The 23,511-nt window shown below is 36.7% G+C and overlaps 2 protein-coding genes across 2 annotated transcripts; both read right to left on the bottom strand.

The window, feature by feature from the left end:
- Positions 1–406: 406 nt before the first annotated feature.
- chd1l (chromodomain helicase DNA binding protein 1-like) lies at positions 407–20,800 on the bottom strand. Its single transcript, XM_084426792.1, has 25 exons — positions 20,561–20,800; positions 19,899–20,011; positions 19,682–19,788; positions 19,108–19,222; positions 18,968–18,999; positions 18,409–18,490; positions 18,100–18,262; positions 16,449–16,604; positions 16,266–16,358; positions 16,078–16,174; positions 11,413–11,486; positions 10,868–10,978; positions 9,690–9,804; positions 9,297–9,450; positions 8,973–9,144; positions 8,734–8,879; positions 7,961–8,124; positions 7,641–7,843; positions 7,453–7,551; positions 5,025–5,095; positions 4,815–4,929; positions 4,170–4,278; positions 3,702–3,968; positions 3,459–3,540; positions 407–1,199 (listed from the first exon to the last, which is right to left on the bottom strand). Exons 1-25 carry the CDS (start codon positions 20,652–20,654, stop codon positions 1,077–1,079), a joined length of 3,057 nt encoding a protein of 1,018 aa, XP_084282918.1. The 5' UTR covers positions 20,655–20,800; the 3' UTR covers positions 407–1,076.
- Positions 20,801–20,933: 133 nt separating this feature from the next.
- sft2d2a (SFT2 domain containing 2a) lies at positions 20,934–23,456 on the bottom strand. The gene is made up of 8 exons (XM_084426844.1): positions 23,274–23,456; positions 22,992–23,081; positions 22,603–22,688; positions 22,407–22,488; positions 21,871–21,906; positions 21,714–21,772; positions 21,561–21,590; positions 20,934–21,330 (listed from the first exon to the last, which is right to left on the bottom strand). Exons 1-8 carry the CDS (start codon positions 23,337–23,339, stop codon positions 21,279–21,281), a joined length of 501 nt encoding a protein of 166 aa, XP_084282970.1. The 5' UTR covers positions 23,340–23,456; the 3' UTR covers positions 20,934–21,278.
- Between the last annotated feature and the right edge of the window lie 55 nt (positions 23,457–23,511).

Here is a 23,511-nt window from a genome sequence, read left to right as displayed (position 1 = left end):
AGATTCTGACGAACCGATTCGCACAGTGTTTGTAAATCACTTGACCGTAAACTAAGGTTGACTTAGAGAGCAAAACTGTGAAATGGGAACTAAATTGCAAGGATACTGACAATAAGTAATATGATTAATAATAATTGAATAATATATTAGTTAATATTATTGGCTACATATTGTTAATTTTGAACAACAACACATCACAGCACATTTCTGAGTGACATCTTTGAACAAACAGTAAGGACTAAATGAACAAGAGTTCTACTAAAATAACTATAAGCATGGGCGTTTTTTTTATTATTATTATTATTTTTTTTTAATGAATAACTTTTTTAAATGATTTACTCTAGGACTATATTATTATATATTAGTGGTTTAAAACAAAAAGGATAAACAACTCACAGCAGTATTTTGGGGGTTACTTTTTATTGCTAAAAATGGCCAATGAGAATCACTTTCCAGAAACATAAGTACATTATCATAGACATCTGTGGTTTTTAGAGCTATACATTTCTGAGTAAAACCGACATCCGAGATCTGACTCTGAACTAACAGCTTTTACACCTTTATCTGTGACTTTGCTTTATAAACAGTATGTAAAGTAGATTTGCTGTATTGGTGTCTTTTTGCAATTTTATTAATTTGCTCAATTACATATTTAGTGCCATGAACATCTTTTTATAGGTATGTAACAGATATGAGCTTATTTATTAGGTTAACATAATTAAAAAATGGTGACGTTTTAAACCAAAGCACTGATTATCATGTGAAATGTAGGAAAATGTTAAATAATGTAAATGTTTTACATGCAATCAATCTAACACAGATAAGAGCATAGAGTAAATACATGAGTGTTTTTTACTGTAAAGTCTCTCCTGTGTGTTGTTTCTCTTTAAACAGAAAGCAATGCATCATTATTTAAATCATACTATGACAAACCTTCTGATGTAATTTAGGCGTAACTGGGTAAACAGCGACAGACCAGTTAATTTCAAACTGAACAGAAAATAGATGTGATTGTAGATTAGCCAAAGGCAAACTGATTTGATCAGTCACTTCTAAGGAATGCAGGAGGAGCTTTGTCAACTTAACCTAATAACATATGTGGACACATTGACTTTCCTTTGGTTAGCAAAGCAGGATTCCAGCCACCTTTTATTTACAAGGAGAGCCTGAGGGTACTGATGCAATAGATCTTGCAGTTCCTGAAAAAAAAAAAAAAAAAGAGAGAGAATAATGCAAAACATATTTATATTACTAAATCTAATACCAAAATATTAGTTTTAATAAATATTAATCTAATTAGCATAAGGCATATTGAAGGGGTCCTATTATGCATTTTTACATTTGTCAACTTTCTTTAGTGTGTGATGTTGCTATGGGAGTCACGAAGCACAATCACTACATAGGGAGTTATTCTCTATATCCGTAAGCACTGTTTCTGAACTCCCTGAAACAGAATGATTGTAGCCTTAAACTTTCTTACAGGAATGTACATGTTACAATATTGCTCACTTAAATAATTCCTGCCTAAGGCATATGCAAAAAAGGGACGAGGCCGAGCTGAGTTGTGTTAAAGTCCCCCTGTGGTGGAAATCAAGCTTTTAATGTTGTTTATACACTCACCTAAAGGATTATTAGGAACACCTGTTCAATTTCTCATTAATGCAATTATCTAACCAACCAATCACATGGCAGTTGCTTCGATGCATTTAGGGGTGTGGTCCTGGTCAAGACAATCTCCTGAACTCCAAACTGAATGTCAGAATGGGAAAGAAAGGTGATTTAAGCAATTTTGAGCGTGGCATGGTTGTTGGTGCCAGACGGGCCGGTCTGAGTATTTCACAATCTGCTCAGTTACTGGGATTTTCACGCACAACCATTTCTAGGGTTTACAAAGAATGGTGTGAAAAGGGAAAAACATCCAGTATGCGGCAGTCCTGTGGGCGAAAATGCCTTGTTGATGCTAGAGGTCAGAGGAGAATGGGCTGACTGATTCAAGCTGATAGAAGAGCAACTTTGACTGAAATAACCACTCGTTACAACCGAGGTATGCAGCAAAGCATTTGTGAAGCCACAACACGCACAACCTTGAGGCGGATGGGCTACAACAGCAGAAGACCCCACCGGGTACCACTCATCTTCACTACAAATAGGAAAAAGAGGCTACAATTTGCACGAGCTCAGCAAAATTGGACAGTTGAAGACTGAAAAAATGTTGCCTGGTCTGATGAGTCTCGATTTCTGATGGTAGAGTCAGAATTTGGCGTAAACAGAATGAGAACATGGATCCATCATGCCTTGTTACTACTGTGCAGGCTGGTGGTGGTGGTGTAATGGTGTGGGGGCTGTTTTCTTGGCACACTTTAGGCCCCTTAGTGCCAATTGGGCATCGTTTAAATGCCACGGCCTACCTGAGCATTGTTTCTGACCATGTCCATCCCTTTATGACCACCATGTACCCATCCTCTGATGGCTACTTCCAGCAGGATAATGCACCATGTCACAAAGCTCGAATCATTTCAAATTGGTTTCTTGAACATGACAATGAGTTCACTGTACTAAAATGGCCCCCACAGTCACCAGATCTCAACCCAATAGAGCATCTTTGGGATGTGGTGGAACGGGAGCTTCGTGCCCTGGATGTGCATCCCACAAATCTCCATCAACTGCAAGATGCTATCCTATCAATATGGGCCAACATTTCTAAAGAATGCTTTCAGCACCTTGTTGAATCAATGCCACGTAGAATTAAGGCAGTTCTGAAGGCGAAAGGGGGACAAACACAGTATTAGTATGGTGTTCCTAATAATCCTTTAGGTGAGTGTATGTCTATGTGGTGTTTTTAATATGTTGTGAGAAAAACCATGTACAAATTCACAAGTCAACACCATTGCAGAGTATTTTCTCCTTAAAACTGTAGTGAACGGTCTCAGTCTCAATGAAGACAGTCTCAAAAACACATTTTGAAATCGCTGGTGTTTCTGACGTCACAAACTTGTGACCAATTATGTCAACGTGTGATCGTCAACGAGTGGATCTCTGAGCTGGTGTAAGTGAGCGGAGGCGGGGCTAATTTGCATATTCACAGAACCGCGTATACTAAATGAGGCAAGGGTGTAGAGTTACATTCATGCCATTTTAAGGCATGAAGATTTTTTCAAGGGAAAAAAGTTTTAAGGGATAAAATTATTGACTACAGGGGGACTTTAATAGTGTGTTGAAACTCACTGTTAATTTAAAGGGGCGTGACATTTCCAAAAATGAATCACAAAACACTGGTCCAGCCGACTAATCATAGCAAACTGCACTTTTTAGAAGGAGGTGCTTCATAGAGCGTCATATAAATCAAGCATGAAACCCTATTCTAATAGACCGCAAAAACAAAATCAAGACTTTGAAAAAGGGCATAATAGGTCCTCTTTAATACCTCTTTAAAAAGTTAAGTGTTTTGATGGTACTACCTTTGCATGGACAGGACTTTCTACCTCTCCTATGATATGAGTGATGTGTGAGCTCATGAGATCCTCTTCATCACCATCATATGTACAGAAATGTTAAGGAGTAAACTATCAGCTCAACAAGATTTATCATCATAAATGTGATAAAGACAGACGTGTTGATGTAGTCTAATGGTTAAACGCCTTTGTTCACTATTGTATCATGCATAGGAAATGTGTGGGTAATGGAGGGACGTGAAAGGATATGTGATAAGGTAGCGGGTGAGCTTCTTTTTTTCTGTAGCAGCCATGTTGTAGAAGTAGACATGAACACCTCTCATGAAGTCAGCCAACCCAGGTGTGTCCTGACTTTCATGTGACACAGTGGAGATTTTTGTTTTGTTGTTACCAAGAGGCCTGGAGGAGTGTGGGGAACCTGCTGATGATGCTGCAGTGTCTGAGGTTGATGGAGTAGCTGTGCATGTGGTGGAAGAAACTGTAGAGGAGTGTGAAGCGGCTCGTCTATAATAGTAGCTGAAAAACAAGTCAAGGAATATTCCAGTTTCTAATGCTGATATCAAATCCATTACTTCTAAAGTACGTCTAAAGCAATAAGTGTATTCATTTAGGGGTCTTTCACACTTGCCACATTTGATGAGGTCCAAACTTAAGATTGATAGGTAATTGATAGATAAACCGTTTTTGTGAAAAAATAGGACTTCTGGAATAGGATACATAGATGTGGAGATGCCTTTGGTGGCCAGGTGCTTGCGAATGAGTCTTTCTGTACCGTACCAATTGAAGCCTTTAGTGGAGTGACCAATCCGAGGTAGATGGACACTTGCTATTGAAGATAACACAGAAAAGGTTTAATATCAGAGGTTAAAGACAACATTAACCAGGCATTCACACAGAATAGAACGGTCGGTGTGTCAATGGTCAAACACATTTTTAGAACGATGTGTCAATGGTCAAACACATCCATCTAGCGCAGGGGGTGGGCAGCTCTAGCTCTCGAGATTCACTTTCCTGCAGAGTTTAGCTCCAACCCTAATAAAACACATATGAACAAGCTAATCAAAGTCATTAGGATTACTAGAAAGCTACAGCTGAGTTTAAACAAGGTTGGAGCTAAACTCTTCAGGAAAGTGGATCTCGAGGGCCAGAGAAACAATCCCAATCAAAACTCTATAATACTAAAAGGTATGTGCACCATGCAGTAAACTTGGGTTTTAAGACAGGTTTGCAGCACAGATGGTTTAATTCAGCTGTAATAGCCGCATTAATAGATTATCGACCCAAGTCATTTGTTTAAAAGTGAATTTATGAAGCCATTTCATTGCAACTAGCTCAATAGTTTCACAAATGAGTGCCGAGTACCCTTCTTTTGTTTGGCATCTCTGTATATCTTCTTTAGGCCCTCATCCAAGGCAGTGAGCCGAATGCCTGACAACTTGTTGGCTTTATCCCTCTGCTGGGCAACTATGAGTGCCAGCTAGAGAGACAGGAGGTATACAATTATTAAATAAATTAATGATTTAAAATAATTAACAGCAGTAGATTAAAGACATAAACAGCTTGCTGACTTACGTAGTCTCTTCCACTGAGCCTTGACTGTTTATCATCAATAGGAAAAAGCAGAACATTCCCAAGTTCTAAGTCTGCAACACACAATTATCACTTTATTATTTATATATTTTGTTCATTGCCCTTCAATTTTGACCCAATCAGTTATGGAATGGAATCTATGTCTGTTGTGTAAGCTGTCATTTCTAATGATATTTATTTAATTTCATTTTTAATTTATTGGTATTGGTCAATATTCAATAAAATATACTGATATTGGATATTGAATTTTGTAAAGATTTATAATTCAAATAAATGTTATTCTTTTAAACTTTCCATTCATCAAATAATCCTAAAAAAACTAAACAAATCATGGAATATATATATATATATATATATATATATATACACCATGATTTGTTTAGTTTTTTTTGGATTATAATTTTCGGATTATATATATATATTTCAAAATATTACTGTTTTTACTGTTTTTTATCAAATAAATACTTCCTTGGTGAACTTACTAGGGCTGTCAAAATTGCTCAAAATTGACGTTCGAATATTCCCTCTAAAAAACACACGAATATTCGAACTATTCGAACATCTGGTTGCGCATTTTGTCAATGACGCGCATTACCTCAATAACGGGACAAATGAATACAAAGAGACATAACTACTTGTATAGGTAGTTTATATAAGTTTAAACATATTTGACAACGTATTACCTACACAAAAACAAGTAAATCACCTAATGGCCAAGACCGTAGACCTCACTCTCGCTCGCTCGCTCACTCGCACTCGCAGGCACTCTCTCTCTCGCCCTCACGCTCATGCTGCGCTCACACCAAACGCGAATAGAGCGTCTGGCGCGAGTGATTTCAATGTTAAAGCAGCACTCAGTAGCTTCGGGATTTCTACACTGTATTCTTGCTTTTTGCTCGCAGGTTTCTCTCTAGAGCTCCCCCCACAGCTTCGGAATAGATATTTGACAACACTGTTGTAAAAACTCGTTGGTGATTCTCAGACACCAGAGGCTAGTAGATCAACGACATCAAAGCAGATGGGACATTCTTTAAAACGTCTTCTTCATTCAGATTCGGACAGCGTGAGGGAGCGCAATAATGACAGCATTTTAGCAGATTTCTTTTGGCCGTAAAGCAGTTGTTTACATCGCGAGACCTGATATCACGCGAGACTTCCTGACGCGCCGGCCGGCGGCCCGCCGCCCCAAAGTTGCAAGTGCGTATTTTCCGCTCACGGGCACCAGGGGTGTGCGAAACGACCACCATTCAACCCGAAATAAGTATTATAACCATTCCAATGACTCCGAAGCTGTTCAGTTAAGGTAAAAAAGTTACTTAGTTCACCTTTAAGTCAATGTAAAGACGCGTTTATGCGCGTCTGGGGGTCTTGCGGCGTGAATGAGGCGTCACGCTCTCCGCGCGTCATTTTCGGTTCAAACTTTTGCTTTTGACGCGCGAATGGATTCAAAATGTTCAAGAGTCCAACTAGACGGTAGACGCGAATCCGACATTGAACGCTCCGAGCGAGCTGTGCTGTGGTAAACATAGAACTTTTCCTTGACATGAAACGGTAAATAATCAAACCAGTGGAAGCCTGCAGTGCATGAAACTGCTGTATCTAACCTACCTTATTCATGCAATATCTATTCAGTCAGTACAGTAGCCTACACTTTAGTAATGTTTCTGTTTAACGTTAACGCCTTCTTCCTGTGACCTGTCCCCACTCGCAAAGCAGACAGCCGCGCCTCTCCGCGGGCGTTTTTCCACATTCGAATATTAATTTTCACATTCGAAATTCTGGTTTTTTTAACTATTCGAATATATATTCGAATTTAGAATATTCGTTGACAGCCCTAGAACTTACATTTGAACAGTAGTGTAATCTTGATCAAATCTCATAATTAATATCTTTTTTATACTATGCATTATAATTTTGTGCTCTACTTGTATTTTAAAATTAGTAATTATAATTTGAGTTTTTTATATGTTATTTAATCAATGTAGAATTTATCATAATAACATGAAAATAATTATTGGCTTATTTGTACAAGAATTTCAATATGAGTGGATTACTTTTGTACGCTTAAACTGCTAAAATGTATAAGAAAACAGGCTTACAAATGTCTACAATCACCCCAGTGTAGAACAGAACTACAGAACAGAACTACATTATTATGTGCAAGTACACAGTAAACTCTTCTACCTAAAGTGTAAATACCAGTTTTATAGTTCTGATACCACAAACTTTATGAAAGCCACAACTTTCCCACATCACATTAATTATGGGTATTAAATCAGTTCTGACAGTTTAATGGAAAATCAGCTTGCAAGCAACATAGTGAACTGTGTGAACCCAACATCAGAATGGAATGTTTGTAATGACAGAGCATGAATTAGACCTGTCACAGCAAACAAAAAAGGTTTGTTACCTTTCATGTCACCAGCCAACTCATACTGTTTCCTCGGCTCATCTGATCTGAGCTCCAGTGCGGTGAACAATCCTCCTCTGCCCCAGTATCCAGAGTCATCTACATCAAATACAGTTAATCACACATAGGGGTACTTCTCCTATGGCAAAATGGGCCACAACTTTGAGAAGTTTTTAATAGTGACATACCAACACAGTGCACAATGATGGCATCTTCTCGATCGGTCTGAGGGCGAGTCACATCACCCAGCACATAGCGAATGGCTCTGTGTTCCGAATTAGTGGAGCTCCAGCTGACATCATCATCTTCATCAGACTCCATTTCCTCACCCTCACTGTCGACACTTTGCAAGCACAGCGATCTGTAGCCACACGAGTCCCACCATGCCATCCTGCCATTGAAAAACAAACAGAGATACACATACACACAGGCAAGTAAATAGACATACACAGGAACATAAAATAAATATACTATATACTGGTCAAAAATTAGATATTTTTTTTTTTACTTCTTCTTGTAATTTAGTTCTTCCTGTTGTTTTTTCCTTTCCTCCTGTAGCTTTGCCCTCTTTGCAGCACCTTCTTGTCTCTTCTGACGTCTCTGTTCTAACTCTGATTCTGTAAGAGGTCTCTTCTTCCTCCCTGGGTCAATCAAGGGTCCAGTCAGGGACACCTGATAGGCAGTGACAGATGTTTGTTTTGATTTTTGTTTGTTTGCTTTAGTTCAAATTAAGTACATGATTAAATATAATAAAAACAATCTTAAATCTTGATCATTAGCTATCATGAAAGAAAAAGAATGACAACAAATTAAACAGTTAAATTCACATTAAACACTACCGTTCAAAAGTTGGTAAGATGTTTTGAAGGAAGTCTCTATGCTCACCAAGGCTGCATTTATTTCATCAAAAATACAGCAAAAACAGCACTTTAGTGAAATATTATTACAACTTAAATACCTGTTTTCGATTTTAATATATCTTAACGTAATTTATTCTTGTGATGGCAAAGCTGAATTTGCAGCATCATTACTCTAGTCTTCAGTTTCACATGATCCTCCAGAAATGATTGTAATATGCTGATTTGTTGCTGATCATTTCAGGATTCTTTGATGAATGGCAAGTTCAAAATATTCAAATAATATTCAAATATATGCAGTATATATGTAACAGTGTAAAAGTCTTTACTGTCACTTTTGATCAATGTAACGTCGTTGCTGATGCTGAATAAAAATACAGACCCCAAATCTTATCTTTAAGATGTGTGTTAAGATGTAAGTTACCCCAGCTTTGTTACGAAGTGCACGGCCCTCCTTCCCAGCATCCTCTAGATCAACTAACTGCTTCTCAAGTAACAGTTCATAGGTCTTCTCATCCTCTGCACTGGGGTCTTTAGAGTAGTCCTTCCCCTCGAAGTAGTACATGTGGTCTGGAAGTCAGGAAACACATTAATAGTTCATTTCATTCTCATTTTCAAGTGCGAGTTATTACAAGATTTCTGGAAAGAAGCTAAGTGTTGTACTTTGACCCTCCATGTCCTCATAATCACTCTCATTAAGCTTGACATGCTCTTCATCCGTTAGCCATTGCCCATCTCGAGACTGCCCTAGGATCAGCCTGAGGTCCACATCTTGAATAGAGCTCTCCTCTGACGACAGCAGTTTATCCACACCAAACTTCAGGATCTCACTCAACTAGATATAAAAAACAGCATACTGAGAAACTGTAAACGTGTGCAGTTTCACAATGAGCGAAACCACAAGTGCACAAAGATATGAACCAGGAAACAGTGCACAGAAATGAGCTTAAGAGATAAGACGAAGAGAGTCAAGAGGACACTTTCTACCTGAAGGCCAGAAGCTGCGGATTGAGCCTGGTCCAGCAGAGAAAAACGTCCCTCCTCAATCACTGTGTCTGTGAGACGTAGTTTAGACACAGCGCGGGAATAGATGATCTCTTCTACAGTGTCTCTACCGAGGAGCCGGATCACTTTAACAGGCCTGCACACAAATAAAAGATGAGAATTTATCTACATGGTCAAGTAAAGTGCCCTTAACAGGGAACATTTAATTAAAGCGTGTTTAAACAGGACAAAAAACACTAATGTCCACATTACATTTTGGTCTGGTCCTCGCACAAAACCATCACATGAACCACTTTTGTGGCACTTCCTTTTTTATTCTTGACACTTCAAAACTACCTTAAACAACATAGAATATGCATTTTGCCAGTGGAGTACCTTGTTTGGCCAATCCTGTGGGCTCTGGCTGCTGCTTGTAGGTCATTCTGTGGGTTGAAATCACTGTCCACAAATATCACAGTATCTGCTGCTGTTAGGTTCATTCCTACCCCTCCTAAAAACAAAGACTCTGTTGTAAGCCAAGGTGCCGCACAGTCAGCAAAAACAGGTACACTACCATTCAAAAGGGCACAGAAAGATTTTTTTAGTTTTTGAAAGAAGTCTCTTATGCTCACATTTATTTAATCCAAAATACAGTTAAACAGTAATATTGTGAAATATTAAAATTTTAATGGATTTAAAAAATGCAGTTTATTTCGGTAATGGCAAAGCCATATTTCCAACAGCCTCAAGTCTTCAGTGTCACATGATCCTTCAGAAATCATTCTAATGTGCTGATTTGTTCTCAACAGTATTATTTTAGTAATTTTGTATAGACAATATTTGTCTATATAGTTATTTCAGTTTTAGTTTTATTTATTTCTGTACATAGCAACTAGCTGAAATAAAATAAGCTTAAGTTTTTTATATTTTATTTTATTTCAGCTAACGTTTATTTTATTTCAAGCTTAACAAAAAATGTTTTATAGTTTTAGTTTCAGTAAACTATCATTATTATTATTATTTTCACAGTTGAAAACAGTTTTGCTGCTTAATATTTTTGTGGAAACCTTTATACCTTAAAAAAAAAAAAAAAGCATTTATTTAAATATAAATCTTTTTGTAACATTATAAATGTCTTCACTGTCGCTTTTAATAAAAAAAAATAATAATTGAATGAAAGTGTGTAAAGAGTTTAAATAAAATGTTAGAGTGAAAGTGAGGCTGTAATTATAATGTGAGCAGCTCTGGAAAAAAAAGGCACAAGATGAACTGAATCTCTTTCTACATCAAACAGGTTTTGCACCACCATCTCATACAGAGACTGTGCATGTTCTTAATATTTATGCATTATCTTGTCACGACTTACGGCTTTCAATTAATTGTGTCTGTCTAAAAGATGCAAATAAGATTCGCATCAAACACATAAGGCCAATATTGCAACCCTGAACGGTATTTAAATATAACACTCTAAATATTACATAAAGTAACTAATAAAAAAATGGATTTGCACTGCTGTTGATTATAGAGTGTGATAGTGTGAATTTCAGATTGGCTTTCCCAGACTTTGAACTCACCAGCTTTGGTGCTGAGGAGGAATATAAAAACATCTTTGGTGCTGAAGTTTTTAATAGCTAGGTTACGTTCCTCTCCCCGGACTGAACCATCCAGACGTTCATAACTGTAACCTGCGGAGAAGTGGGAGGGCTGGCAGTTACACGGCCAGTAGCACATTAACACACAAAGCAGCAAACACAGGATGTGATACTAAACCCACATGAACTGCTCTAGATCAGAGGGCTAGATTACTAGAAGAATATGTAGGGTACGGTTACATAAATGTTCCAAATTGAAAAGAAACGTACACTGTTTTACAAACACAAAGCTAATACACATTCATTTTAAAATGAAAAAGCCTGAGGAAGCACATTGTGGTAACATTACGTGGTTTGTGATTTCACTTTAATTTCATCATTTAAAGTCTGTTTAGGCCTTTTTTTTTCTGCCTTGAGTCTATAAAAACAAAAAAACAAGCAGTAAGCACTTCTTACTGTCATGCATATAGTCACAGGTAAATAAGTAAAGGTGAAGGCTCTGACAAAGTCAAAGTGTGTCTTAGTACCTCTGTGCTCCAAGTAATCTTGCAGAATATCCAGCATCCTGGTCATTTGAGAGAACAGAAGAACACGATGGCCCCTGAAAACAGTGACAAAAACATATATTTTATATCACCAAATCAATAAAACACATTTAAAGCTACACAACTGTAACTTTTGGCATTCTGGCAGCTTAAACAATAAAACTGCATGCATCTTTAGTTGTGCTTTAGCTATGGTCCTCTGCTTAGATGAATGTGGTTCAAGGCACTGGTGTACACATGGATACAAGACAACTTTGTTTTTACAACCTGAGGTTTGCCGTTTTGAATGAACCATAATTTTTTCTTGCTTGTTGTGACATCAAACTTTCAGCTTGAAACTGCCCACAGTCTGAGCTACTTTTCTCAGTGTACGGATATGGTGACACACATGGTGGCATATGGTGATGTGGATAATCTGGATATGGTGGCAAATTACATATAACCATTCCGACAGTGTATTTTGGTAAAGACATGATTTGGAAGATTTTTTTTTTTTGTGCCATTTTATCATTAATTACATTTTGTAATTTTGTAATAATTTTTATATATATATATATATATATATATATATATATATATATATATATATATATATATATATACAGTGCCCTCCACAATTATTGAACCCCCTGGTAAATATGATCAAAATTGGCTGTAAAAAATAAATCTGCATCGATTATCCTTGTGATCTTTCATTCAAAAAATGTGCAAAATTCTAACCTTTCATTGAAGTAAAAGAATTGAAAGTGGGGGGAAATCACATTATGAAATAAATGTTTTTCTCCAAAACATGTTGGCCACAATTATTGAAACCCCTAGAATTTTTTACGAGTAAAATATCTCTGAAGTATATTCCCATTAATATTTACCTTTTTTAGTACACCAGGGTGACTAGGAACATGAAACTGTCCAGCTATGACTTCGTGTTTCACAGAAGTTTAAATATGAGGAAACACAAAGGCCAAATCCCCTTAATCATCCATCACAATGAGTAAAACCACAGAATATAGTTCTGATGCGTAGCAAAAGATTGTTGAGCATCACAAACTAGAAAGTGGCTGTAAGACAATAGCTAAAGAATTGAAAATCCCCATTTTGACCATCAGGGCAATAATTAAGAAGTTATAACCAACTAAAGATGTTATGAATCTGCCAGGAAAAGGACGTGTGTCTATACTGTCTTAATGCACGGCGAGTATGAAAGTTTGACTGGCCAAAGACTCTCCAAGGATCACAGATGGAGAATTGCAGAGATTAGTTGAGTCTTAGGGTCAGAAAGCCTAAAAAAAAAAAATTATCAAACAACCCCTACATCCCCACATGTTGTTTGGGAGGGTTTAAAAAAAAACCTCCTCGCTCCTCCAAAAACAAATTCCAGCAAATTTAATTGTCAGACACGACTGGATCTTCAAACAACACAGGGTTCTGTGGTCAGATGAGACTAAAACAGAGCTTTTTGGCAGCAAACACACTAGATGGGTTTGGTGAACACAAGGATAAAAAGTACCCCATGTGTACAATTTAATATACCATTGGATCTTTAATGTTGTGGGCATATTTTTCTGCTGGGGGTCCTGGACTTCTTGTTCAGATACATGGCATCGTGGATTCTATCAAATATCAACAGATAAAAAATCAAAACCTGACGCCTTCTGCTAGAAATCTTATAATATGCCGTGGTTGGATCTTCCATCAGGACAACGATCCAAAACAAACATCAAAATCAAAACAAAAATTTGTTGTGGAGCACAAAATGAAGCTTCTGCCATGACCTTCCCAGTCCCCTGACCTGATGAGTGGGCTGAACTGAAGAGAAGAAGCACCAACATGGATCTGGGAATCTGAAGGATCTGGAGAGATTATGTATGGAGGAATGATCTCTGATCTCTTGTCAGTTATTCTCCAAACTCATCAGGCATTATAGGAGAAGACTCAGAGCTGTTATCTTGGCAAAAGGAGATTGCAAAAAGTATTTAATAAAAGGGTTTCAATAATTGTGGCCAACGTGTTTTGGAGAAAAACATTTATTTCATAATGTGATTTTCCCCCACTTTCAATTCTTTTACTTCAATGAAAGGTTAGAATTTTTCACATTTTTTGAATGAAAGATCACAAGGATAATCTATGCAGATTTATTTTTTACAGCCAATTTTGATCATATTTACCAGGGGGTTCAATAATTGTGGAGGGCACTGTATATATATATAAAAAAAATTGATATGATGCTAAAACAGTTTGGAAGGTATTTTACATTGCTGCAGGCCAAATATGACTAAAAAAGTTCAGAAAGTTCTATTTCACCATCAATTGATTATGATAACAAAATCTCAATATATCTACAAGACCTGGGGCCTCATTTATAAAGCTTGCGTACGCACAAAACGGGGCTGAAAACATGCGTACGCCAGTTCCTGCGCAAAAGGTGGGATTTATGAAGAAAAACTTGACGTGAAAATATGCGCACCTGCACGCAAACTCTGACCCATGCGTACGCACATTTTGGAGATGGAACAGTTTGGCGACACCGATGGTGAGTTGGAGTTAAATGTCTTTTTGGTCACTTTTAGAATTTAGAATTAAAATTAAAAATAATACAGAAAGATAATACAAATATAATTTCCCTCACCAAGCCTGTCACTTGAAGCAAATATCCATTCCTTCTTATGTCCGCGCCAGCGAGCGCGTTGGGCCGTTTAGTGAAACTGACGCAGTTTAAATAAATAAAATAATGATGTAAACTATGTTTTACTTCTGATATAAACATTTAGATTAAATATGCCATTCAAATTATGGAGTTAAACAATTAAACATGAAATCATACTGAAAAGTTACAACATTTTTTTATATTCAATTCAATCAATAGAAATATTTGTTGTGGATGCGATTGTTTTTGAACACTTTTCCTGTGGCGTGCTGCGTTTTAATGTTTTAACCACAGAGATAATTGCTTATCATGATAAAACCAGATTGTCTGAGAAAATAGTTTCGTGCAAATAATGCCCAAGGCCTATCTGTTTCCATTAAAAATATAAATCAATTAAAAATACAATTCGGCAAGTGGAAAAGATTGAGAAAAACTTTCTCTGAAATGTTTTTTACACTATTTGATTTATGTAGGCTATTCAAAAACAAGGCAAGGATAACTACTTGATTTGTATTAATGTAATGTTTCTTGTACCGTTTATATCATTTGCATATGATTATTCATCCACGTGATAACGTTTAAGTTATCACGTGGATGAATAATCATATGCAAATGATATTCAGATGAGGATCTGCATAGTAAAACTAGGCGTTGTAAGCTCCATATATGGTTATTTCGGGTGGAGACGCATGTACGCACAATCTTCCGCTGACTGGGATTTATAAAGTGAATTCTGCGCAGGTTCTGGCGTACGCACGGTTTTATAAGTCTGAATATTTTTTTGCGTACGCCATTTGTGCGTACGTACACTTTTAGTAAGGTTCCTACGCACAGTTTTATAAATGAGGCCCCAGATGTCTCATTTATAAAACTGTACGTAGGAACCTTACTAAAAGTGTACGTGCGCCCGAAAGCCAAAAATGGCGTACGCAAAAAAATATTCAGACTTATAAAACCGTTCGTACGCCAGAACCTGCACAGAATTCACTTTATAAATCCCAGTCAGCGGAAGATTTGTACATGCGTCTCCACCCGAAATAACCATATATGGAGCTTATGACGCCTAGTTTTACTATGCAGATCCTCATCTGCATATCATTTGCATATGATTATTCATCCACGTGATACCGTTTAACGGTACACATTACATTAATAAAAATCATGTAGTTGCCTATTCCTTGCCTTGTTTTTGAATGCATAAATCAAATAGTGTAAAATACATTTCAGAGAAAGTTTTTCTCAATCTTTTCCACTGGCCGAATTGTATTTTTAATTGATTTATATTTTTAATGGAAACAGATAGGCCTTGGGCATTATTTGCACAAAACTATTTTCTCAGACAATCTGGTATTATCATGATAAGCAATTATCTCTGTGGTTAAAACATTAAAACACAGCATGCCAGAGGAAAAGTGTTCAAAAACACCGCATCCACAACAAATATTTCTATTGATTGAATAGGCTATAAAAACAAAAATGTTGTAACTTCTCAGTAATGATTTCATGTTTAAGTGTTTAACTCCATTAATTTGAATGGCATATTTAATCTAAATGTTTATATCAGAAATAAAACATAGTTTAAATCGTTAATTTATTTATTTAAACTGTTATTTGCGTCAGTTTCACTAAACGGCCCAACGCGCTCGCTGGCGCGGACATTTAAGAAGGGATGGATATTTTGCTTCAAGTGATAGGCTTGGTGAGTGAAATAATATTTTGTATTATCTTTCTGTATATGTCTTTAGATTTTCTGTCTAAAAGTGACCAAAAATTGGTGTCGCCAAACTGCTCCATCTCCAAAACGTTCGTACGCATGGGTCAGAATTTGCGTGCAGGTGTGCAAATTTTCCCGTCAAGTTTGTTTTTATAAATCACAACTTGTGCGTCAGAAGTGGCGTACGCCTCTTTCAGGGCCTGTTTTGTGCGTACGTAACAGTTATAAATGAGGCCCCAGATCAGTTTGCTTTTGGAAGGAAGCTAGACTTTAGGTCAACAAGACAAACCCCTCCTGAAGATACGCCAGCATTGTGTCCAACAAAGAGAGCTTTCCACTGGCCTCCACTAAATGCTCCCCCATCTCAAACGGTTCTGGTTCCACACCTTACATGGAAATGGTGTGGAATAAAGACAGTTAGTTGGATAAATAAATGTGTTTCCCATAGAAAATCACAGAAAGTGATAAAGTGATTACCATCAAACAAGTAGGGATGATCCACACATTTCCTGAGCTGCATTAAAATGTTCAAAAGTCGTGTCTTAGTGCTTTGTTCTGTCCTGAAGGCATCTGAAATTATTAAATACTAGAATGAACACTCATCCTTTTGTTGCTAGTATTAAATTATGCCTGTTGTGACATGATTCAGGGCAGTCTTACCGAGGTCTCTCGTGAGAATGGCTTTATAGTATTTCTTCTGAAGAGCAGACAGCCCATGAAAAACAACAAGTTCTGTCTTCTTGGGCAGTTCAGCTGCCACCTCTGCTTTAACTCTGCGTAGCAAAAAAGGCTGGAGCACTCGATGAAGCTCATCAGCTGCAGACAAGAACAACAATGTTACAAACTTCCACACAAGGTCACCAGAGTACAAAAAAATTTGAATTTATGATCTATATCCTCTAATAGCCACTGGCAAATCTGACTGGTGAGTCAAGGAGAGATGATCTATTCTGACATCTTTTTTGTGCTCTGCCAAGTTGTGAGTTATCTGATGTGTTCGGTTTGGCACCAGATCTGTCCAATTTTTCTGTCTCCCAGAACAGTTATATCCGTGCTCTTTTGATGAGCAGAACAAATTGGTTTTGGGAGGGTCATGGCACAGTAATTATCACCACAAACAGCAATTAAATCTCTACCAGTGAAAGAAAAGAGATATTAAAAACATGATTGCTTAAAGTCCAACTGAAATCAAAATGGACCCTATTTACTTTGTTAGCGCATATTACTAGTCTTGTGGTGAACAATTAATCCGTGCAAGTTAAAACACAGAAACATTTTTTTTGGCTTCGTAATCTTTAATCAAAATCTGAAAATGCCCCTCCCCTCTGCATTGGAGGACCTTCCCTGATGACGTAGGTTTGACGGCTTGGTTTGGGAAACGCTTAACCACTCCCCTCAAATCGTTAGTCTGTAATGAGCGAGAGATGGAGAGGAGGAGCGCTAGAGTAAAACCCTGCCCTCTGTTCAATATTCCTTTTCACTGGGAAATACGTCACAGCACTGGAGAAAAGTCGTTTGCAACTTCCGGTTCACGCAGACTTTAACTAAAGCCCTCAAGGTCAATGATGCCAGTCATTTTGGATATTTAACATTTGGATATTCCAACAACCTTAAAGTCGTCATGAAACAGAAGTTGCGATAGTCTTTTCTTCCCTATTGTGATGTGTATCCGAATCAAACGGCTTCTTAAATAAAACAAAAAGGAGGTTGGGACTTGATTTTGTCCATTGGGAATTGATAGGATCATTGTGGTTTGCTAATGCTGTGATCTCATATGGCCCTGTTTACACCTGGTATTAAGATGCATTTTGGTCGATCGGATCACAAGTGGATGAAGCTAAATACAGGTGTAAACGGGGTCTAAAACGTTTTGAGCTTGTTCACTTTGGACCAGTTCCAGAGGTAGTTCCTTCTCTCTGCCTACTAACTTAACGCGTAAACATTATGGGAAGCGCACTAGCCAGACAGGATTTAAACTTTGTCGGCTGAAGACCCAAGTTTGGTATGAAGGCGAAAAGCGTACAGTGAATGACAGGTTGTCCTGCCCTTGCAGCTAAAAACACGAGAAAAGAAGAGATGCTAGTGTAAGAGAGAGGGTATATGAGGGTATATGAATTTTGAAAAAAATATGATGTGCACGGATAAATCATTTATAATAAATACTACAGTATTCTATTAAAAAACAAGAATTGTCAGTTTTGATTTCATGGTGACTTTAAGTGCTAATAAGGGTGGTGGAAGAGATAAGTTGTCTTTCGGCGCAAACAGTTTGGTTTTCAAACTGAAATAGCAAAGGTTGGTGATGCCATACCAAGGGCAGGTTCAGTCTGTACGTCTGCATAGGCCCTAACAAAGTCCTCAACATCTTCAGGGATAAACAGACTGGGCTGGATGAAGGTGAGGAGGGAATAGACTTCTTGCAAGTTATTCTGAATGGGAGTGCCTGTCAACAGCACTCGAAAACCCACTGTAAACTGAGAAAAAACAGACATCAGATGGCAGTTAATATCAGGGGAAAGCTGAAAAATTGACAGGCAGCGCTCGGTTTATTATCAGGGGTTTTAAACACTGACAGTGACATTAAAAACAGCATGCCTATATTAAAATGCAATCGTGTAACCTGTTTGAGGGTTTGGTGCAGCAATGATTCCTGGTTCTTCAGCCTGTGAGCCTCATCAACAACTAAAATCTTCCATTTCCAGCTGTGAGAAGAGAGTGGAGTGGTATAGTTGAATTTGAATCAAAATTTGATACTGTCACTGATACCGATAAGCTGATAATTATTTTTATGTTATTGTCAATAACTGATAAATGTCACAAAAAAAAAATTCTACACTGTTATGCAAAAAAAAAACATTAAAAACACTACAAAAACAATTATTACCAATTAGGTTTCAAAAAGATTAACTTTAAGTGTTAGAAGACAGGAAAGATAATTTTTTAAATAAAATTAAGTCAAATGAGCATGAACAATTAAACATTTAATATCCAAAATCGACCAATATATCTCCAATTATGGCAGATAATGAAAAATAAAAAAGCTTTAATATCACCCAATAATCGATATGGTATTATGGTCATTTAATTACACGTACAATGTCTGTGTAGCAGAATTGTGTAAATATACTGTATTTTTTTTATAAAGTTTCATAATATATCTGTTCACCAACATAGATCACCTTTTCAGGAATCTGGCATCCTTGAGGCACATCTATTAAATACGAGAAAGATTTCACATTAAAAACAGTGCAAAAACTTTGAAAGCAACCTTTTGAATGTAGTAATCGTGCATTTATCCTCTGAAAATAGGTGCACTAACCTCATAGGTGGTGAGAAGAACATGGAAGTTTTTGCCATTCTTGAGCTCTTCCTGGAACTCTGCCCTTCTCTCTTTATCCCCAGTGTAATAGAGCACAGAAAGACTGGGACAGAAGCTGAATGAAAAAGGAAAGTAAGAGAGCCTTAACAAACCTTATATGTGAAGCTCATATAGCATTCAAGGTAGATACTAATCCAGAGTTTATATGCTACTGTCTCCATCTAGTGACAGTGGCAACATATTGTCTTTCAGGTCAAATCAGTTCATGCTGGATTATTTACGCATTCATTGGGTGGCATTTAGTTTCATAGTCCCAATAAAGTAACAAATCAAAATGTTTAAAGTCATCATGAAACGGAAGTTGCGATAGTCTTTTCTTCTCTATTGTGATGCATATCCAAGAGGTTTCTCTAACATGGAAAAAATTATTTTGTCTATAGGGAATTGATTGGATGGTTGTAGTTTGCTATTGCTGTGATCTCATGTGAGTGACAGTTTGTCACATATTTTTATTTCATGCAGTGACTTTAATCCACCAACCACACAAGTCTGATCATACATTAGTATCCCTTACCGTTCCAACTCTTGTCTCCAGTTCTCCAAAACTGATAAGGGACAAAGCACAAGGAATGGTCCGTTCATCTTAAGACATCCTCGAGCATATGCCAGCAAAGAGATGGTCTACAGCAGAGGATGACATCTCACTTATCTGATATCTGACATCTTGGAATCAATCTTTGGCTTAAAAGCAAGCAATATAAACACGATTTTCATTCCATAACATTACTAACCTGACAAGTCTTGCCCAGACCCATCTCATCACCAAGGATGCAGCCCTCCTGGATCTCCATGCACTGTGACAGCCATCTAACTCCATCCACCTGATAAGACCTCAGATTAATAGCTGTTAGGAAGAAGATAAAGTATTGTAGTGTTGTTTGTAAGAAAACTTCCAAAGTTCCAAAGAAAATTTTCAAACCATAAAATGGACATTCAAAGCCTTTTTTTCCTCACTGGTCAAATTAATGAGACACATGAAAAGCTAATCACGCCTAAATATGTTGTGCGATGAAATGGATTCCATTGTAATTGCCATTGGTGTAATTTCAGTATCATTATAAAAGACAAGATGAGGAAACATGGCGTCATGATTAACTGCATAAATGTATTAAATTAAATTTGAGTAATAAAAAGTATAATTTACTGGACTCAAGTCATGTGCTGGAAATATACAAGTATTCAGCACTCAGTTGTGCTCAAGAACTTAGGCTATATTAGGGATCTACCTTATTAGGTTGAGACACTGCAGCTATATATAAATATATGGATTTTACTCCATAAAAATGTCTTTATTTATTTATATTACACGTCGTTTGTGAAATATTTTTATGTATTGAATCTTATATTCGCAAATTCTTTTCCGTGTTTACATAATAGCTTTTCATTCCCTCACCTCCTAATCCCCATTTTTTCAGGTCACTCTCAGTTAGTTCCGATTTGTCCTTTTCTGGAATGTTGCTTCTGACTGCTTGAAGAAATATTGACATTGTTGTGGTTTAATTACGTTTTTCTTAAGCTCTCTAACTTTCGACACTTCAGTCGAATATTAAAGTTATGTTAGGTTGCGCGCGCCAGAGGAGTTTGACGTGAGCTACTTCCTGCAACAGCGAGTGGGCGTGTACAAGACAGACGTAGTCCAATGAATAGTCTGCAATGCAATTACGTATAGTCTACTTTAAAGGCGCCAGTGTTGAAAGACAAATAAAAAATTATAAAACACATTATTTTAGATATACTGCATAAAAGGAAACAAAATAACAAAAATTATATGATAAAACTTTTTTTTATTTACAGGATGATATCATTATACAATATAAGGCAGAGAAAAATAGAAAGTGCAACTTTCAGAAGCCACCCCCAAAATATTTGCTTTTATAAATATCCCTTTTCAGGTATCTTACAATCTTTCCTAACTGTTCAACAACATATTTGAAATAAAACACCTTCAGTAAAAATGAGTCTTATTATTTATGTTCAGAGTTAAGAAATTGCCATTAAAACTAGCAGTGTCCCATTGTGCCATTCTGTCAATGATGTTTTGATGATCCCGGAATCACAGAATACTTGACCAGAAAGTATCTGGAGTGGTGAAAGGCCAAGCCTCAGCCTTGTCATTTCACACATGTGGTGAACAGCATGGAGAAAAACTTCAGGATGGCATCTCTGGTTAAGGAAAAGAGAATGTAAGGCCTTTTAAAAGATGTCTAACAGACTCAATATTCTAAAGCAGCCAGGTCCAAAAAAAGCCTGTGCATCATTACTGCTGTCATTTACCAGATCTACCCATTGCAAAATAATTCATTTATAATAGAATAAAAATAAATAAATAAAAAAACTACACATGTGTCAATGTCAATCTGTTAATATCTAATGCTGTGCAATTCCAGACTAACCTTGCGAAAGGAATGTAAGACAGGCTATACCTATAGAGAAGAAAAATGTTAATTGATAAAAAAGTATTTTAGTACAATAATAAACACTGGATGATGTGCTACTGGTTTAAAAATATACTTAAAATATTTAATGCTGTGTCAATGGAAACTTACCATGCAAATGCAAGGATTTGCAGAATCACAAACAGCAGAGTGAGTGCAAAGATCTTCCACTGTGGTACAGAGATTAATGTTAATAAAATGTTAAAATAATACTGTATTTGATTCAGAGTTGGTTTGAAATATACAATATAGATGGATTAGAACTCACCCAAAAAGCTGCACAGAGTGTGAGAACCAGACATGTCTATAGACCAAAAAATAAAAAGTGGAACTCTTAATACTTAATAAAAAATCAAAATCTGTATATGCTGTAAATGGCAGATATCTAAAGGCTGCACATAAACTAAAATAATATTTTTTTTCTCCTAGTGTATCTGATTTGTTTTTGAGATATGGCAATAAAAAAAAAAAACTTTCAAAATGAGATGTAGCCTATATCCAAATTAAACAGGATATTTAATGAGAAAACAGAATGCAGCATGACAATTATTAACATTATAATTATCACCATACTCCCCTCTTGGTGACATCGTCTAAAAAAGTTAGTTGTTTCAGGTGGAACAACTTTTTTAGCTAAAAGATTACAAGGATAAACAAATTTTTCAGACGAACTGTTTACAATAACACCAAGAACATGCATTAAAAAGTAAAAAATATATATGTATTTGTATACAAAAACAGTATATATTTTCACAATTAGATTCTCATTTTTAGTTTTATATGAGGAAAAAAGGAATAACTCACTATCATAACAACAGTAGCAAAGGCTCTGGTCTTGTCACACATGCGTTTCAGCTGTTTTAATGGTCCCATCAAAAACATTGTGCTGTGGGGGTGGATTCAAATTAAACAGAGAAGTCAGTATTGTCTCAAAGAGAAAATTTTAATAAAATAATACAAAGTTAGTACATTTAACTTGCTATATAGCTTGTTGACCGACCTTATTAAGGAGCATATGTTGCCCAATGTGTAAAACACAATGAAGAGAATCAGTCCTATTTTGGGAATAAATAGGCAACATACTCCCTGATAAAAAGAAAGAAAGAAAAAGCTAGTTAAATGATACTTAATAGTCACAAAGTTATACCAAATAAAACCAGTTTCTTTCCTAAACTTCTCACTCAAAATACTTGGATGTAGCCTACACAGCGAAATGGCATTTCAACGCAATACGCATTCCTGAGAGCAGGTCAAACCGGTGACACAGCCCTGCTTCTAAACATATTTCTCCAACTCATCGCCTATCCCTTCTCAATATAAAGGAAGTTACCTGTGTGTAAAATCTCGTTGATAATAAAAATAAGGTTGATTAAAGTTTAAGTCACTGACCAGGATCGTGAACACTACTCCGATGATCATACAGGCGATGAATCCTTTCAGGCGCGTCCCCCATCCCAGCGTGGACGCTTCATTCGCCGCCTTGAGTCAATGGAACAGACAACTGAGATTTAGGCTACATGTTTTTTTCACCCTTCAAAATAGAAACTTTAAAAATGTGAAGTTGGAATTCAATGTCAATATGTGCAAATCAGCGTCATATTTTAACGTTTATATTTTAGTTTAAATATAAAATATCTTAATGGAGATTTATATCAGAGCACAGTTCCTCACCTGCAGTATATTTGTGTTGTCATTGTTTCCATCACGACCACCCAGAACCGCTCTGAGTTTGTCCATGACTGAACATTCAATTCTCTGTATTAAATGAATCAATTCACAATAAATCCCAGAGAATGTGTCGTAACATCGTCCAGCTGGCACTAACTTGACATCACCCGTGCTCACCTTTGCCTTCTGGGCTCCCTTCAATGAACATTATCACATTCTGCTCAAGCACGCCACCTACCTT

Source organism: Rutilus rutilus (assembly GCF_951802725.1).
Source record: "Rutilus rutilus genome assembly, chromosome: 12".
In the NCBI taxonomy this organism is placed as follows: Eukaryota; Metazoa; Chordata; class Actinopteri; order Cypriniformes; family Leuciscidae; genus Rutilus; species Rutilus rutilus.
Note: the sequence above shows the minus strand (reverse complement) of the source record. Positions and strands in the feature narration are given on the sequence as shown.